Raw genomic sequence first — 15,318 nt, 5'->3', positions numbered from 1 at the left:
AGAGAGAGAGAGATGACTTATGACTATTCAATTTTTTTGTGTGAGTGTCGGAAAAGTAAACGAGATGTTTCGTTCCACGTTTTTATTGAGAATTTGAACAGTTTTGCAGTCAGACAAGTTCCATGTCGCTTGTGACGAATCTGCAGTCACAAAACACAAGATTGCGCAACTTGTTTTACCCAAACGGGCGCAACTGGAGACGCGGAGCAAGGTATTATGGGAGCAAGTTGAACCGTAACACAGGTGGCAAAGTGTTAGAATTCCGGAGTGAAAATGTGTGCAAGGACCACAGCAAACTACGCAAAGGAACTTTGTGCAACTAAAGAGGAAAAGGGCCGTCGTCGTCTACGACTGGAAGCTCTTTGGCGGCAGCCTCGTGTTGTGTTACGCAGAGCAGGTTGGTAAAAGTCGGGGGACAGGATTTGGGTTGCTGAAAGTAAGAACGCCTCATGTTTGCTGAGAGATTTTTTTATATTTTTTAATGCCTCCGTAAAGGTGCATTTTTGTTTTGGCATTGTCTCCACTCGCTGGCACACGTGTGTGTGTGTGTGTGTGTGTGTGTGTATATATATATAATATACAATTCGATATTGATCGATTGATTGATTTGATTCATTTAAATTTTATTGATCCCCGGGGGTGGGGAAATTCAGGCCCCAGCAGTATCCATACCACAGAGCGGGTATATAAAAGACACAGATGACATGAGCACAACTCAAGAGGCTCCTATAAGGCTGCCACACAACGGTGCCACAGAGAAAGCCAGTTAGTGCAAAAGTTAAAAGCCATCAAAGCAAAGCAACAAGATAAAGGAAAAAAGTAACAGCGGACAACCAGCCCCCCTCAATATCAAAGAATACCCCAAAACACACAAAATAGCCTCCACTTCTGTTTCTGGTTTTTGAAATGTTTCTGGTTTTTGAAATGTAAATAAACCAATCTACTGTGATAAAATAACAAAATTGCAATTACTGCATTAACCATCAAAGTGAAGTCTAACTGTAGTCTTGAAACAAATCTGAATAAAGAAAACCAGCAATAAAATAATGCAAACTGCTACCGCTATTGTTGGGGAGCCTGAGGATTGCATAGGGGGTTGGCTCGGATGATTATGCTCTTTTCGCCCCTGGGTGTCGGTCTGAACACAGACGTGGTTCAGTTTTGATTGCTTTACTGAATTATTGGCAAAAAAGTAACCGGCACTGTGGCTCATAGAGGCATACAGGCAAACTGTCAAAAGGGTGTTTGAAGGGTGTTTGTGGGGTGTGTGTGTGTGTGTGTGGTTCTGCAACAGACAGAAATACAGCACGTCAACGCTCAACTTCTGACGTCACACAACACTCGTAGACGGCACACATTACATAACTAACTGCGTGTAACGGGCCATGCAGCCCCCCAATGAGGGCATGCAGCTCCCCAACGGAGACATGTGACCCCCAGACCCTCGGCTACTTTTCAGTGTTCTTTCACATTTGCCATTCTCATCCCTGCCTCGTCCTCATGGATCTGAAGTGCAGGAGTGGCTTCTGAAAGAGAGAGAGTAGGTGATAACGACAATGGAGATGTGAACAGGGGGGTTGTTGGGGGAGGTGTGGATGTTGATTGTGATGCAGGAGGTCCTGTTGTGTGGGTGGACTGTTCAAACTTGCAGTAAAACCTGTTTAGCTAGTTTGCAAGCCTTGTGTTCACCACAGAACCCGTGATGCTCTGCAGGCCTTTCCACACTGTTGAGGGACCAGGATTGGCAGAGAGGTGTCCCTCCAGGCTCTCCCCACAGCTCCTCTTGGCTTTCCTGATCTTTCGCTTCAGTGTGTTCCTGGCCTGCCTAAACTGGTCACGGTCCCCACTCCTGTAGGCCTTTCCTTTGGCTTTCCGTAGCATCCTATGGTTTGGTATAAACTAGGGTTGGGAAGATTCACCGGTATGCATCAGAAAATCGATACAACCTGTAAGATGCAGTCGCATCGATTTGCAAACTTCTGCATCGGTAAAAACGCACAAAAACTCAAGATGCATCATATCTAAATTATTTGCATCGATAAAAATCGATTCATATCTATAATTATAACTTTTTAGAAATGGGTCTCTGGGTTTCAGTCACTCCTACTACTCAAGTCTCGGCTCAGGTCTCGCGTGAAAAGGCGGGTCCAAACTGGCCTTCTTCGAATTGTACAGTCAGTTGTACAAGTCAGACAGATAGCGGGTTAGCATAGAGGAAAACAAGACAGAGATTATACATTCGATGGTGGGCTTTAATTCTGCAGTGTGGAAAAATTTCGGGTTCTACAAATAAGATGGAAAGCTGGATAAGACAACGGCCATATTAAAACTTTGCCGTGCAGCTAGCGGTGCATGCAATATTGTCACTGCCCATTGTAGTCTCTTGCACCCTGACCATGTTGATCAATTGATCTTTCTTTAAAAGAATTTGCAAAAGACCCATCTGGGTTAAATGTTTGAATTCACTAGCTTGAACTACCAGAAGGAGAACTGTTACTCCCTTATGTCACGTCCATTTGTTCATTATTATGAAACATTTTACAGTGCACACAGATAATGAGTACACCCCTTATTATTTATTATTATTTCCAAAATGTGCATGGAAATGGAAAAATATGTAATTTAAGTTATATCATTTTCTGTTGTAATGCAATGAAATGCAATGTCTCCCTTTGTTAGTTTTTTTTTAAGTTGTTATCGTGGATGGAATCTCATGGCCTTTTTTAGTAGCCCATTTTATGTTTTACCTCCTGTATAAACTTCATGCACTTTTAAAAGCTTAACTTGCAAACATGGCTTTGTGTAGGCCCTAAATTGCTCTACAACATGCACTTAAGAGAAATCTTAATTTTTGTTAAAAGTTATACTTATACCCTAAAGTTCCAGAGAGACCTGCAATTAATCACTCTCTATGTTGTACTTCCTGTGTTTCCAAATAAAAAAGCACACCCAGCTTTAATGCTTCTAGTGCCAAAACTTGAACTATGTATTCCATGGTGTATTTTTCTTCTGCATTGTATCGTTTGTTTTAAAATTAAATCGTACTGTATAGCACCGTATCGCAGGAGATGGGACAATCGTATCGCATCTTATCATTGGCAATTCCATGAATCGTGAATGCATCGAATTGTTGGCGGTGTATCAAGATGTGTATCGCTTTGATGGTGAAGATTCCCATCCCTCGTGTAAACCACGGTTTGTTGTTGTACGTGCAGAAGTTCTTAGTCTGCACACAAAAGTCCTCACAAAAGCTGATGTATGACGTCATAGTGTCAGTGAGTTCATGCAGGTCTGAATTTGCAACTTAAAAAAAAAACAATCGGTGCAGTCAAAGCAGGCTTGGAGGTCCTGTCTGTATTTGGTTGGTTGGTTGGTTGGTTGGTTGGTTGGTTGGTTGGTTGGTTGGTTGGTTGGTTGGTTGGTTGGTTGGTTGGTTGGTTGGTTGGTTGGTTGGTTGGTTGGTTGGTTGGTTGGTTGGTTGGTTGGTTGGTTGGTTGGTTGGTTAGAACTTTATTTATCCCACAGTGGGGAAATTTTCTTGTCACAGCAGCGTACAAGAGCGCAAGAATACAAGAAACAAATGCCAAATGTAAAAATGGATAAATTACAGACAAACAAGGACAAAGACAAGTACCACTGGTAGAGTCGATACGGAAAGAAATCAAACACATGATCAGGTGTGTCCTTCCTACTCCGTGGGTGTAAATGTCTGCTGCTGAAGGAGCTGCTCAGGGACCGTACAATGTCATGGAGGGGGTGAGAGGTGTTGCCCAGGATGGATGTCAGTTTAACTAACATGCTCCTCTCACCCGCAACCTCTATGGAGTCCAGGACAGAGCTCGCTCTCCTGACCAGTTTCCCTCTGTCCCGGTCCGTACTGCCCCCTCTCCAGCAGACCACAGCGTGGAGGATGGCTGAGGCCACCACAGAGTCATAGAAGGTCCTGAGGAGAGCCCTGCACACACCAAAAGACCTCAGTCTCCTCGGCAGGTGGAGGCGACTCTGGCCCTTCTTGTACAGGGCGTAAGTGTGATCAGTCCAGTCCAGTTTGTTGTTAAGGTGAACCCCCAAGAGTTTGTAGTTCTCCACTACCTCAATGTCCGATCCCTGGATGTTCACTGGAGTGATAGGGTGCTTTTCTCACGAAGTTCACAATCATCTCCCTCGTCTTGCTGGTGTTCAGCTGAAGCTGGTTGAGCTCACACCAGCTGACAAAGTCCTTGATGACCGTCTTGTATTCCAGATCGTTCCCCTCAGAAACATATCCAACAATGGCTCTGTCGTCGGAGAACTTCTGGATGTGGGGAGTTTGTGTGTGAGGTTCACTCTGTTAAAATCACCCAAAACAATGATCAGTGAGTTTGGTAGCTTTTTCTCAATGTCTGTTACCTGGTAAGCCAGCAGCTCTTGGTCTTCTGCATAATCGAGTCATTGGATGAAATACATTTTTTCTTGGTTTAAGACAATTAAAAATAGAGAAAATTAAAAAAAAAGATATCACCTAAAATTTTTCATTGCAGTAAGCTGTATTTTTGTGTCAAGGCAGGTGTAGCCGTATCTCAGTGAGATACGAGTTGAGTGGCTTGATTGACTTAATTTGAAATAACCACTAAAATACTTCTGACTGGGCCACCATTCTAAAATGTGCAAGGATGGACCCTGTGGCAAGTCTTTCTACAAATAATGAGGAATTAAAAAATAATCTTTTGTAAATTTGCTCATGTCAAGCAGTCATCTAAATCATTTGGTTCACCTGTTAACTTTTGTTTTGTGTTTGCAGACAACGGTCAAGATTTTGGTCCTGAACTGCAGGAGCCAGAGCGCCATGACATTAAAGAGGAAGTGGAGGACAAAGAAATCCCACACTTCAATGAACAAAAGGACCAGATGTGTTTTTTCATCAAAAAAGAGGAGGAGCCAGAGCAATTTTGCATAAAAGAGGAGGAAGATCTCCACTCCAGGAAAGAGGAAAAGGTAGAAAAGGATTTCTGCAAAATGCCATTGACTCTTGTCCCTTTGAAGAGCAGAGGTGAGGGTCATTGTGAGGCAAACAGAGAGGCGGAGCCTCCAAGCAGCAGCTCAAGTCAACACATAACGGAAGATGATGGACGCTCCTGTGGAGGATCACAAGCTGACGGCCTCTTAGCTCCAATCTCAGACGGTGATGACATGTCGTCACATTCTCCTGGCGCTGAAGATGATGAGTCAAACGGTGATATTTCATATCACTCTGAAAACAAGCAGTGGAAATGTTCTTACTGTTGGAAAATGTTTGCTTTAAAGGGGAGTTTGAAACAACACATGAGAACCCACACTGGTGAGAAACCTTTTTCCTGCTCAGATTGTGGCCAAAGATTCTCTCGTAAGGCAAACTTAAAAAGACACATGAAAACCCACACTGGAGAGAAACCATTTTCCTGCTCAGATTGTGGTCAAAGATTCTCTAATGAGGAACACTTAAAAAGACACACAACAACCCACACTGGTGAGAAACCATTTTCCTGTTCAGATTGTGGCCAAAGATTCTCAAATAAGGGACACTTAAAACCACACATGAGAACCCACACTGGTGAGAAACCTTTTTCCTGCTCAGATTGTGGCCAAAGATTCTCACAAAAGGGAGACTTAAAAGTACACACAAGAGCCCACACTGGTGAGAAACCTTTTTCCTGCTCAGATTGTGGCCAAAGATTCTCACAAAAGGGAGACTTAAAAGTACACACAAGAGCCCACACTGGTGAGAAACCTTTTCCCTGCTCAGATTGTGGCCAAACATTCTCACGTAAGGGACACTTAAAATTACACACAAGAACCCACACTGGTGAGACACCCTTTTCCTGCTCAGATTGTGGTCAAAGATTCTCTCAGAAGACCCACGTTAAAAGACACATGAGAACCCACACTGGTGAGAAACCTTTTCCCTGCTCAGATTGTGGCCAAACATTCTCACGTAAGGGACACTTAAAATTACACACAAGAACCCACACTGGTGAGACACCCTTTTCCTGCTCATATTGTGGTCAAAGATTCTCTCAGAAGACCCACGTTAAAAGACACATGAGAACCCACACTGGTGAGAAACCATTTCCCTGCTCAGATTGTGGCCAAAGATTCTCATGTAAGGCAAACTTAAAAACACACATGAGAACCCACACTGGTGAGAAACCCTTTTCCTGCACAGTTTGTGGTCAAAGATTCTCTCAGGAGGCAAACTTAAAACGACACATAAGAACCCACACTGGTGAGAAACCATTTTCCTGCCCAAAGATTTACTTGGAAGTGTCAGCTTAAGATTCACAACTATGTTGGGGAGATGAGCAGTGCTCCATGAAGTTTTCTGGATCTGTACTGATATGTTTTTTTTTTTTTAACCATTCCTGTTTGTGCTGTTGCTGCTTTGTTACTGCGACTTTTACCGGTGTGTTTTTTTCACTTCCGTTTGTAAACAAATGTTAATGTTAAACGAATGTTAAGTGTTTGTCAACAAATGTTGGTTATTTTATTAAAACTTTAAACACACACGTTATGTTAATAAAACTTTAAAAAGGCTTTCTGTGTACTGTCTTTTTTTTGTAAATAACTCGCATGCATATAGTCCGGCGCGGCTTAATATATGGAAAAAATTAAAAATCTCCCCTAATTTTAGCTGGTGCGGTTTATAGTCCGGTGCGTGTTATAAAAAGTTCAAGTCCCAATGATCGTCACACACACATCTGGGTGTGGTGAAATTTGTCTTCTGCATTTAACCCATCCCCGTGTGATTTTGATCCATCCCCTGGGGGAGAGGGGGAGCAGTGAGCAGCTGTAAAACATGCTCAACAGAACAGCATCTACGCAATCCACATTTCATTATCATTATCACATCTGTCACGTCTAAGAAGTTGTACGTATATGTACTCGAGGTATCGTCAGCTGATGATGTTCTAGTCTGTAGGTGTGGTCTGTCACTCACACTGGTGCACACACTTGTGTCCAGTTGGCAGGCAGCATCGGACAACTCTTGTGACCACAAAACCACGATCCGTTCTGAACAGGCACGTGCACTCATAGGATGCAGGTGAGGCAGTGCTTCTGAACTTCTGGATGAAGTAGGTCCCGTCCGATGGTGCAGCCATGTTGGTAGTAGAGCCCTTACACCTTGAAAACGGCTCTCTCATCCTGGCACACAGCGGCGATGTCCAAAGCTCCCATCCAGTTTCCTCCGTCTGCAAGTCCAGAGCGGGATGGGTCGGCAACACTGATTGTGACAGCTCGGTGTTGATATCCAACTCCTGGATGCCGTGTCCCTGTAAAACAATGCTCTAGACTTTCTTGCTACATTTCACACAATAATAATGATGAGTAAATCATCAGATACCTCTCGTGCATACACTCCAACAAACGTTAAGTAAATGTGAGATAACTTGCATGAAGTCTACTTAAACAAACATTGAGTAAATATGGGATAACTTAAAAACTGTCCCGGTAAACAACAATTCATGAATAGAAACTACAAGGTATAATAGAGAAAGAACTTCTCTTTAGCTAGACAAAGAACAAAGGGGTTCTGTTCATAACTAGTGAGGGCCTCTCACAGATAAGACAAGGAAGGGAGTATAAGAACTCCCTAAAGCCTGGCAGATATGTTGGCCTTGAGCGAAGGTATGAGACCTCTGGTTCAGGCCGGCCAGCGCTTCTACAAAACGAATTATTCTCACATTTTTCCCACCTGCTTATCACATATTTGCTCAAATCCACACATCACCGTAAACAACCCCTTTTCTCGACTCTCAGTCGTCGGATCACATTCATGAGGACAAATATGTTTACACCAAAGGATAAACATTGCAATGTCATCATTCAGAATCCCACGGATCTGGGAAAAGTCTGGTAACACCGATGCAGGAATTTTGCCATCATCATCATCATCATCATGTTGCCACTCAGACATTAGGTATATCTGAGCAATCTCGTCCTCCATGGGCGATATTACTGTAGTGACGAGACGATTAAACAGAGCACGAAGACATGGTATGCAACATCCATACAAGGTGAGCATAGCAGCAAACACTGCAACTGATGGTAAAAATGAGGACACAAGGGCGTTATACTTCCCAAAAGCAGTCATCCACTTGTAGTGCTTTTTCATCCTCGTTTTGAGGGATCGCAGGCCTGCAATCGCCTCCGTCAGGCTCTCGTCAGGGGCGGTGTCGTTCCGGATGAAGGTGTAGCATTGTTTTCCGAACATTGCATAGACCCCTCCTTTCTCAGACAACAACATATCATGAGCATTGTGGTTCTGGATCGACATTAGGGAAGGCGTGGCTAGCTGTTCATGCACTGCCTCGAGCCCCGCTTGTGTCCGTTTGCCCAATTTCTGCATGTTGTAATGGATGTAATTTATCCTGTCTACGTTCTTGTTCATCGTTCACCAGCAGCAAATGGAGGACTCCCATCCCGCTGCAATTTGGTCATTTCATTCTTATTAATCAGAAACTCATCTAGGGACTACGCGCGAGTGCAGGCACGCTCATCAGTCTCAACCTCTCAAAGGGCAGGCCAACTTTGCTGTTGCGCTGATAGGTAAATTGTATATATATGTTATCATGCGTTCCCTAATGAGTACTTATTAATAAAATTATTGCACAGTATGCTTGCTGTTCCGTTTTGCAGATGTCCACCAGTCATACGTTGCTGTCTGGAGCTTCCTGACCTTCTACGCCTCGGGGACTCCAAGAAAGCTGTTGATAGCTCAAACTGTTTTGTTTATGTCTGTGACTTCGTATTTCACATAGCATTTTGTCTTTTCACTCTTTTCTCATGGTGTTTTGTCTGTGACTTCTTATTCCACATAGACTCCTGTCCTTGCACGCTTTTTGGTTCTCATCTGTAACTTCTGTTTTCACATAGAATCTCCTTTCTTCTCTCATGAGACAAAGCCCAAGCTTTCCCCCCACCCCAGGGGCTAGTCTCACACTGTGGGTAGGGCGTTCCTAAATAAAAAGAGCGGGGGGTGCAAAAGACCTTTAGTGTATTTTGGATTGCTGTAAGTCTGGATGCACTCCTCGCCAGAAAAGACTCAATATTCTGCCTCACTGGTTTTTGTCTGCTGATCCTTTTGCTGAGTTTGAACCTGAGCCTTCATCATGTTCACATTCGACATCTTTCAATGTCTTCTACACAACATTTGTTGTCTCTTATTCTCATCCTATCAAGCCACCGTTCTAGTAACTTTCTGCCACACACGTCTTATTTTCTCTATTGCACACACGCCTTATTTTCTCTACTGCCACATCTTGCTCATCTTAGTTTCTCTAACCAACTTAAACACACCATTGTCCACTTCTCAATTTCCCTATTATCGCTCAAAAGCCTCCTAAACATTCTCCATGACTGATTTCTTCCATAGAACACACATCTCACTCACACACACTCATATACACACCCACTCATGAGGATCCTCTGCGCGCGCACACACACACACACACACACACACCAGCACAAAAGGACGACGCACAACATATAAGACCACATAGATCCCACTAAGAACACCTTTTTGTTCATCTTACATGTCTGATTTATTCTCTATTTTACTTTTAGAAGCTATTTGTAATTATTTTCCATTTATTTTGCAAATTTTTAACTTCAGTGTTTCTCTATCTTACTTTATCCTTCTAACACAAATATCTCCTGTATATTTAAGCAAATTTCTCTTTCGTTTTGGCAGCCAGGTTCTATCTTTGTCATATGAGAATCCGATTCAGTTTGATCATGCCCTAGTCATAATTGTTTTTGTTTATCTGGGCATTTACGTGCCAAGTGACCCTTTTCTCCGCAATTCCAGCATTCTAATTGACTAAATCGCACAACTCCTTCTCCTCGGCCTCCAAAGCCTTCTCTGTTCGACATTGCTCGTCCTCTCTGGCCTTTCTGTCCTCTGCCTGCATTTTGGTAAAAGGTGTCACTCTCCTGGTCTACCAGAAAAGTGTCTTTTGATGCTTTCTTTTGGTTTTGTTTATCCTTTACTACTTTTTCTGCATGGAGGGCGTGATATATGTGTTCCTCCAAAGTTCCGGTTTCAGTTTACAGGAGGAAGATGAAGACCGCTTTCTGGATCTGTACTGATATGTTTTTTTTTTTTTTTAACCATTCCTGTTTGTGCTGTTGCTGCTTTGTTACTGCGACTTTTACCGGTGTGTTTTTTTCACTTCCGTTTGTAAACAAATGTTAATGTTAAACGAATGTTAAGTGTTTGTCAACAAATGTTGGTTATTTTATTAAAACTTTAAACACACACGTTATGTTAATAAAACTTTAAAAAGGCTTTCTGTGTACTGTCTTTTTTTTGTAAATAACTCGCATGCATATAGTCCGGCGCGGCTTAATATATGGAAAAAATTAAAAATCTCCCCTAATTTTAGCTGGTGCGGTTTATAGTCCGGTGCGTGTTATAAAAAGTTCAAGTCCCAATGATCGTCACACACACATCTGGGTGTGGTGAAATTTGTCTTCTGCATTTAACCCATCCCCGTGTGATTTTGATCCATCCCCTGGGGGAGAGGGGGAGCAGTGAGCAGCAGCGGTGCCGCGCTCGGGAATCATTTGGTGATCTAACTCCCCAATTCCAACCCTTAATGCTGAGTGCCAAGCAGGGAGGCAATGGGTCCCATTTTTATAGTCTTTGGTATGACCGGGCCGGGGTTTGAACCCACAACCTTCCAGTCTCAGGGCGGACACTCTACCACTGGTTATAGTCCGTAAATTACGGTAATTAGTTTTGCTTTGGTCAAGGTTCATTTATATTACTTTTAGGATTAGTATTCTTTAGTATTATAGTTAAAGGCCACATTGTTTGGATGAAAGATGGATGAGAGGACTTACAGAAGTACAGATATATAGCAGGGTTGTACAAAATCAATTTGAACCGGAAAATTTATTTTCAAATTTGTCACATCGTTGGGTTTTTCATTGTGTTAAAATTTTTTAAGGGTATTTCTGTGAGCTTTTCTTTTTCTTTTGTTTTTGTCAGCTGTGTTAGGGCTAAGCACCATCAGACATTTATGTACCGTATTTTCCGCACTTTAAGGCACACATAAAAACTTAAAATTTAGTTAAAAAATACACAGTGCACCTTATATATGGATCAATTTGATGAATTTGTTGATCCATACTGTTTGTACACAGCGCTCTGTACGTATATGTTTTACATATACATTACATTACAATATATATATATATATATATATATATATATATGAATTCGGTTGAAGTTGGGAAATTTTGTAAGATGTAAATAAAAACAAAATACAATGATTTGAACATCCTTTTCAACCTATATTCAATTGAATACACTACAAAGACAATATATTTAATGCTCAAACTCAGTTTCTGTAAAACATGCTCAACAGAACAGCATCTACGCAATCCACATTTCATTATCATTATCACATCTGTCACGTCTAAGAAGTTGTACGTATATGTACTCGAGGTATCGTCAGCTGATGATGTTCTAGTCTGTAGGTGTGGTCTGTCACTCACACTGGTGCACACACTTGTGTCCAGTTGGCAGGCAGCATCGGACAACTCTTGTGACCACAAAACCACGATCCGTTCTGAACAGGCACGTGCACTCATAGGATGCAGGTGAGGCAGTGCTTCTGAACTTCTGGATGAAGTAGGTCCCGTCCGATGGTGCAGCCATGTTGGTAGTAGAGCCCTTACACCTTGAAAACGGCTCTCTCATCCTGGCACACAGCGGCGATGTCCAAAGCTCCCATCCAGTTTCCTCCGTCTGCAAGTCCAGAGCGGGATGGGTCGGCAACACTGATTGTGACAGCTCGGTGTTGATATCCAACTCCTGGATGCCGTGTCCCTGTAAAACAATGCTCTAGACTTTCTTGCTACATTTCACACAATAATAATGATGAGTAAATCATCAGATACCTCTCGTGCATACACTCCAACAAACGTTAAGTAAATGTGAGATAACTTGCATGAAGTCTACTTAAACAAACATTGAGTAAATATGGGATAACTTAAAAACTGTCCCGGTAAACAACAATTCATGAATAGAAACTACAAGGTATAATAGAGAAAGAACTTCTCTTTAGCTAGACAAAGAACAAAGGGGTTCTGTTCATAACTAGTGAGGGCCTCTCACAGATAAGACAAGGAAGGGAGTATAAGAACTCCCTAAAGCCTGGCAGATATGTTGGCCTTGAGCGAAGGTATGAGACCTCTGGTTCAGGCCGGCCAGCGCTTCTACAAAACGAATTATTCTCACATTTTTCCCACCTGCTTATCACATATTTGCTCAAATCCACACATCACCGTAAACAACCCCTTTTCTCGACTCTCAGTCGTCGGATCACATTCATGAGGACAAATATGTTTACACCAAAGGATAAACATTGCAATGTCATCATTCAGAATCCCACGGATCTGGGAAAAGTCTGGTAACACCGATGCAGGAATTTTGCCATCATCATCATCATCATCATGTTGCCACTCAGACATTAGGTATATCTGAGCAATCTCGTCCTCCATGGGCGATATTACTGTAGTGACGAGACGATTAAACAGAGCACGAAGACATGGTATGCAACATCCATACAAGGTGAGCATAGCAGCAAACACTGCAACTGATGGTAAAAATGAGGACACAAGGGCGTTATACTTCCCAAAAGCAGTCATCCACTTGTAGTGCTTTTTCATCCTCGTTTTGAGGGATCGCAGGCCTGCAATCGCCTCCGTCAGGCTCTCGTCAGGGGCGGTGTCGTTCCGGATGAAGGTGTAGCATTGTTTTCCGAACATTGCATAGACCCCTCCTTTCTCAGACAACAACATATCATGAGCATTGTGGTTCTGGATCGACATTAGGGAAGGCGTGGCTAGCTGTTCATGCACTGCCTCGAGCCCCGCTTGTGTCCGTTTGCCCAATTTCTGCATGTTGTAATGGATGTAATTTATCCTGTCTACGTTCTTGTTCATCGTTCACCAGCAGCAAATGGAGGACTCCCATCCCGCTGCAATTTGGTCATTTCATTCTTATTAATCAGAAACTCATCTAGGGACTACGCGCGAGTGCAGGCACGCTCATCAGTCTCAACCTCTCAAAGGGCAGGCCAACTTTGCTGTTGCGCTGATAGGTAAATTGTATATATATGTTATCATGCGTTCCCTAATGAGTACTTATTAATAAAATTATTGCACAGTATGCTTGCTGTTCCGTTTTGCAGATGTCCACCAGTCATACGTTGCTGTCTGGAGCTTCCTGACCTTCTACGCCTCGGGGACTCCAAGAAAGCTGTTGATAGCTCAAACTGTTTTGTTTATGTCTGTGACTTCGTATTTCACATAGCATTTTGTCTTTTCACTCTTTTCTCATGGTGTTTTGTCTGTGACTTCTTATTCCACATAGACTCCTGTCCTTGCACGCTTTTTGGTTCTCATCTGTAACTTCTGTTTTCACATAGAATCTCCTTTCTTCTCTCATGAGACAAAGCCCAAGCTTTCCCCCCACCCCAGGGGCTAGTCTCACACTGTGGGTAGGGCGTTCCTAAATAAAAAGAGCGGGGGGTGCAAAAGACCTTTAGTGTATTTTGGATTGCTGTAAGTCTGGATGCACTCCTCGCCAGAAAAGACTCAATATTCTGCCTCACTGGTTTTTGTCTGCTGATCCTTTTGCTGAGTTTGAACCTGAGCCTTCATCATGTTCACATTCGACATCTTTCAATGTCTTCTACACAACATTTGTTGTCTCTTATTCTCATCCTATCAAGCCACCGTTCTAGTAACTTTCTGCCACACACGTCTTATTTTCTCTATTGCACACACGCCTTATTTTCTCTACTGCCACATCTTGCTCATCTTAGTTTCTCTAACCAACTTAAACACACCATTGTCCACTTCTCAATTTCCCTATTATCGCTCAAAAGCCTCCTAAACATTCTCCATGACTGATTTCTTCCATAGAACACACATCTCACTCACACACACTCATATACACACCCACTCATGAGGATCCTCTGCGCGCGCACACACACACACACACACACACACCAGCACAAAAGGACGACGCACAACATATAAGACCACATAGATCCCACTAAGAACACCTTTTTGTTCATCTTACATGTCTGATTTATTCTCTATTTTACTTTTAGAAGCTATTTGTAATTATTTTCCATTTATTTTGCAAATTTTTAACTTCAGTGTTTCTCTATCTTACTTTATCCTTCTAACACAAATATCTCCTGTATATTTAAGCAAATTTCTCTTTCGTTTTGGCAGCCAGGTTCTATCTTTGTCATATGAGAATCCGATTCAGTTTGATCATGCCCTAGTCATAATTGTTTTTGTTTATCTGGGCATTTACGTGCCAAGTGACCCTTTTCTCCGCAATTCCAGCATTCTAATTGACTAAATCGCACAACTCCTTCTCCTCGGCCTCCAAAGCCTTCTCTGTTCGACATTGCTCGTCCTCTCTGGCCTTTCTGTCCTCTGCCTGCATTTTGGTAAAAGGTGTCACTCTCCTGGTCTACCAGAAAAGTGTCTTTTGATGCTTTCTTTTGGTTTTGTTTATCCTTTACTACTTTTTCTGCATGGAGGGCGTGATATATGTGTTCCTCCAAAGTTCCGGTTTCAGTTTACAGGAGGAAGATGAAGACCGCTTTCTGGATCTGTACTGATATGTTTTTTTTTTTTTTTAACCATTCCTGTTTGTGCTGTTGCTGCTTTGTTACTGCGACTTTTACCGGTGTGTTTTTTTCACTTCCGTTTGTAAACAAATGTTAATGTTAAACGAATGTTAAGTGTTTGTCAACAAATGTTGGTTATTTTATTAAAACTTTAAACACACACGTTATGTTAATAAAACTTTAAAAAGGCTTTCTGTGTACTGTCTTTTTTTTGTAAATAACTCGCATGCATATAGTCCGGCGCGGCTTAATATATGGAAAAAATTAAAAATCTCCCCTAATTTTAGCTGGTGCGGTTTATAGTCCGGTGCGTGTTATAAAAAGTTCAAGTCCCAATGATCGTCACACACACATCTGGGTGTGGTGAAATTTGTCTTCTGCATTTAACCCATCCCCGTGTGATTTTGATCCATCCCCTGGGGGAGAGGGGGAGCAGTGAGCAGCAGCGGTGCCGCGCTCGGGAATCATTTGGTGATCTAACTCCCCAATTCCAACCCTTAATGCTGAGTGCCAAGCAGGGAGGCAATGGGTCCCATTTTTATAGTCTTTGGTATGACCGGGCCGGGGTTTGAACCCACAACCTTCCAGTCTCAGGGCGGACACTCTACCACTGGTTATAGTCCGTAAATTACGGTAATTA

At 42.5% G+C, this 15,318-nt stretch overlaps 1 protein-coding gene and 1 long non-coding RNA gene across 5 annotated transcripts; both read left to right on the top strand.

Annotated features, from left to right (window-relative positions):
* The first annotated feature begins 55 nt into the window (after positions 1 to 55).
* Positions 56 to 9,064, top strand: LOC148380342 (uncharacterized). Of its 4 annotated transcripts, none has more exons than XM_088365586.1 (4): positions 56 to 397; positions 4,781 to 5,212; positions 8,485 to 8,562; positions 8,629 to 9,064. In XM_088365586.1, exons 1-4 carry the CDS (start codon positions 274 to 276, stop codon positions 8,772 to 8,774), a joined length of 780 nt encoding a protein of 259 aa, XP_088221712.1. In that variant the 5' UTR covers positions 56 to 273; the 3' UTR covers positions 8,775 to 9,064. The 4 variants fall into 4 exon arrangements, with proteins under 4 accessions (XP_088221712.1, XP_088221713.1, XP_088221714.1 ...); XM_088365587.1 differs by having other exon boundaries at positions 57 to 397; positions 8,653 to 9,064; XM_088365588.1 differs by lacking the exon at positions 8,485 to 8,562 and having other exon boundaries at positions 58 to 397; positions 8,653 to 9,064.
* A 3,742-nt stretch (positions 9,065 to 12,806) lies between these two features.
* On the top strand, positions 12,807 to 13,629 carry LOC148380341 (uncharacterized). The gene is made up of 2 exons (XR_015855251.1): positions 12,807 to 13,127; positions 13,218 to 13,629. It is a non-coding gene; the product is annotated as an uncharacterized LOC148380341 (long non-coding RNA).
* Positions 13,630 to 15,318: the final 1,689 nt, after the last annotated feature.

Source organism: Syngnathus floridae, chromosome 21, assembly GCF_059516105.1.
Source record: "Syngnathus floridae isolate MCC-2025c chromosome 21, RoL_Sflo_1.0, whole genome shotgun sequence".
Lineage (NCBI taxonomy): Eukaryota > Metazoa > Chordata > Actinopteri > Syngnathiformes > Syngnathidae > Syngnathus > Syngnathus floridae.
This window is presented reverse-complemented; position numbering and strand designations above follow the sequence as displayed.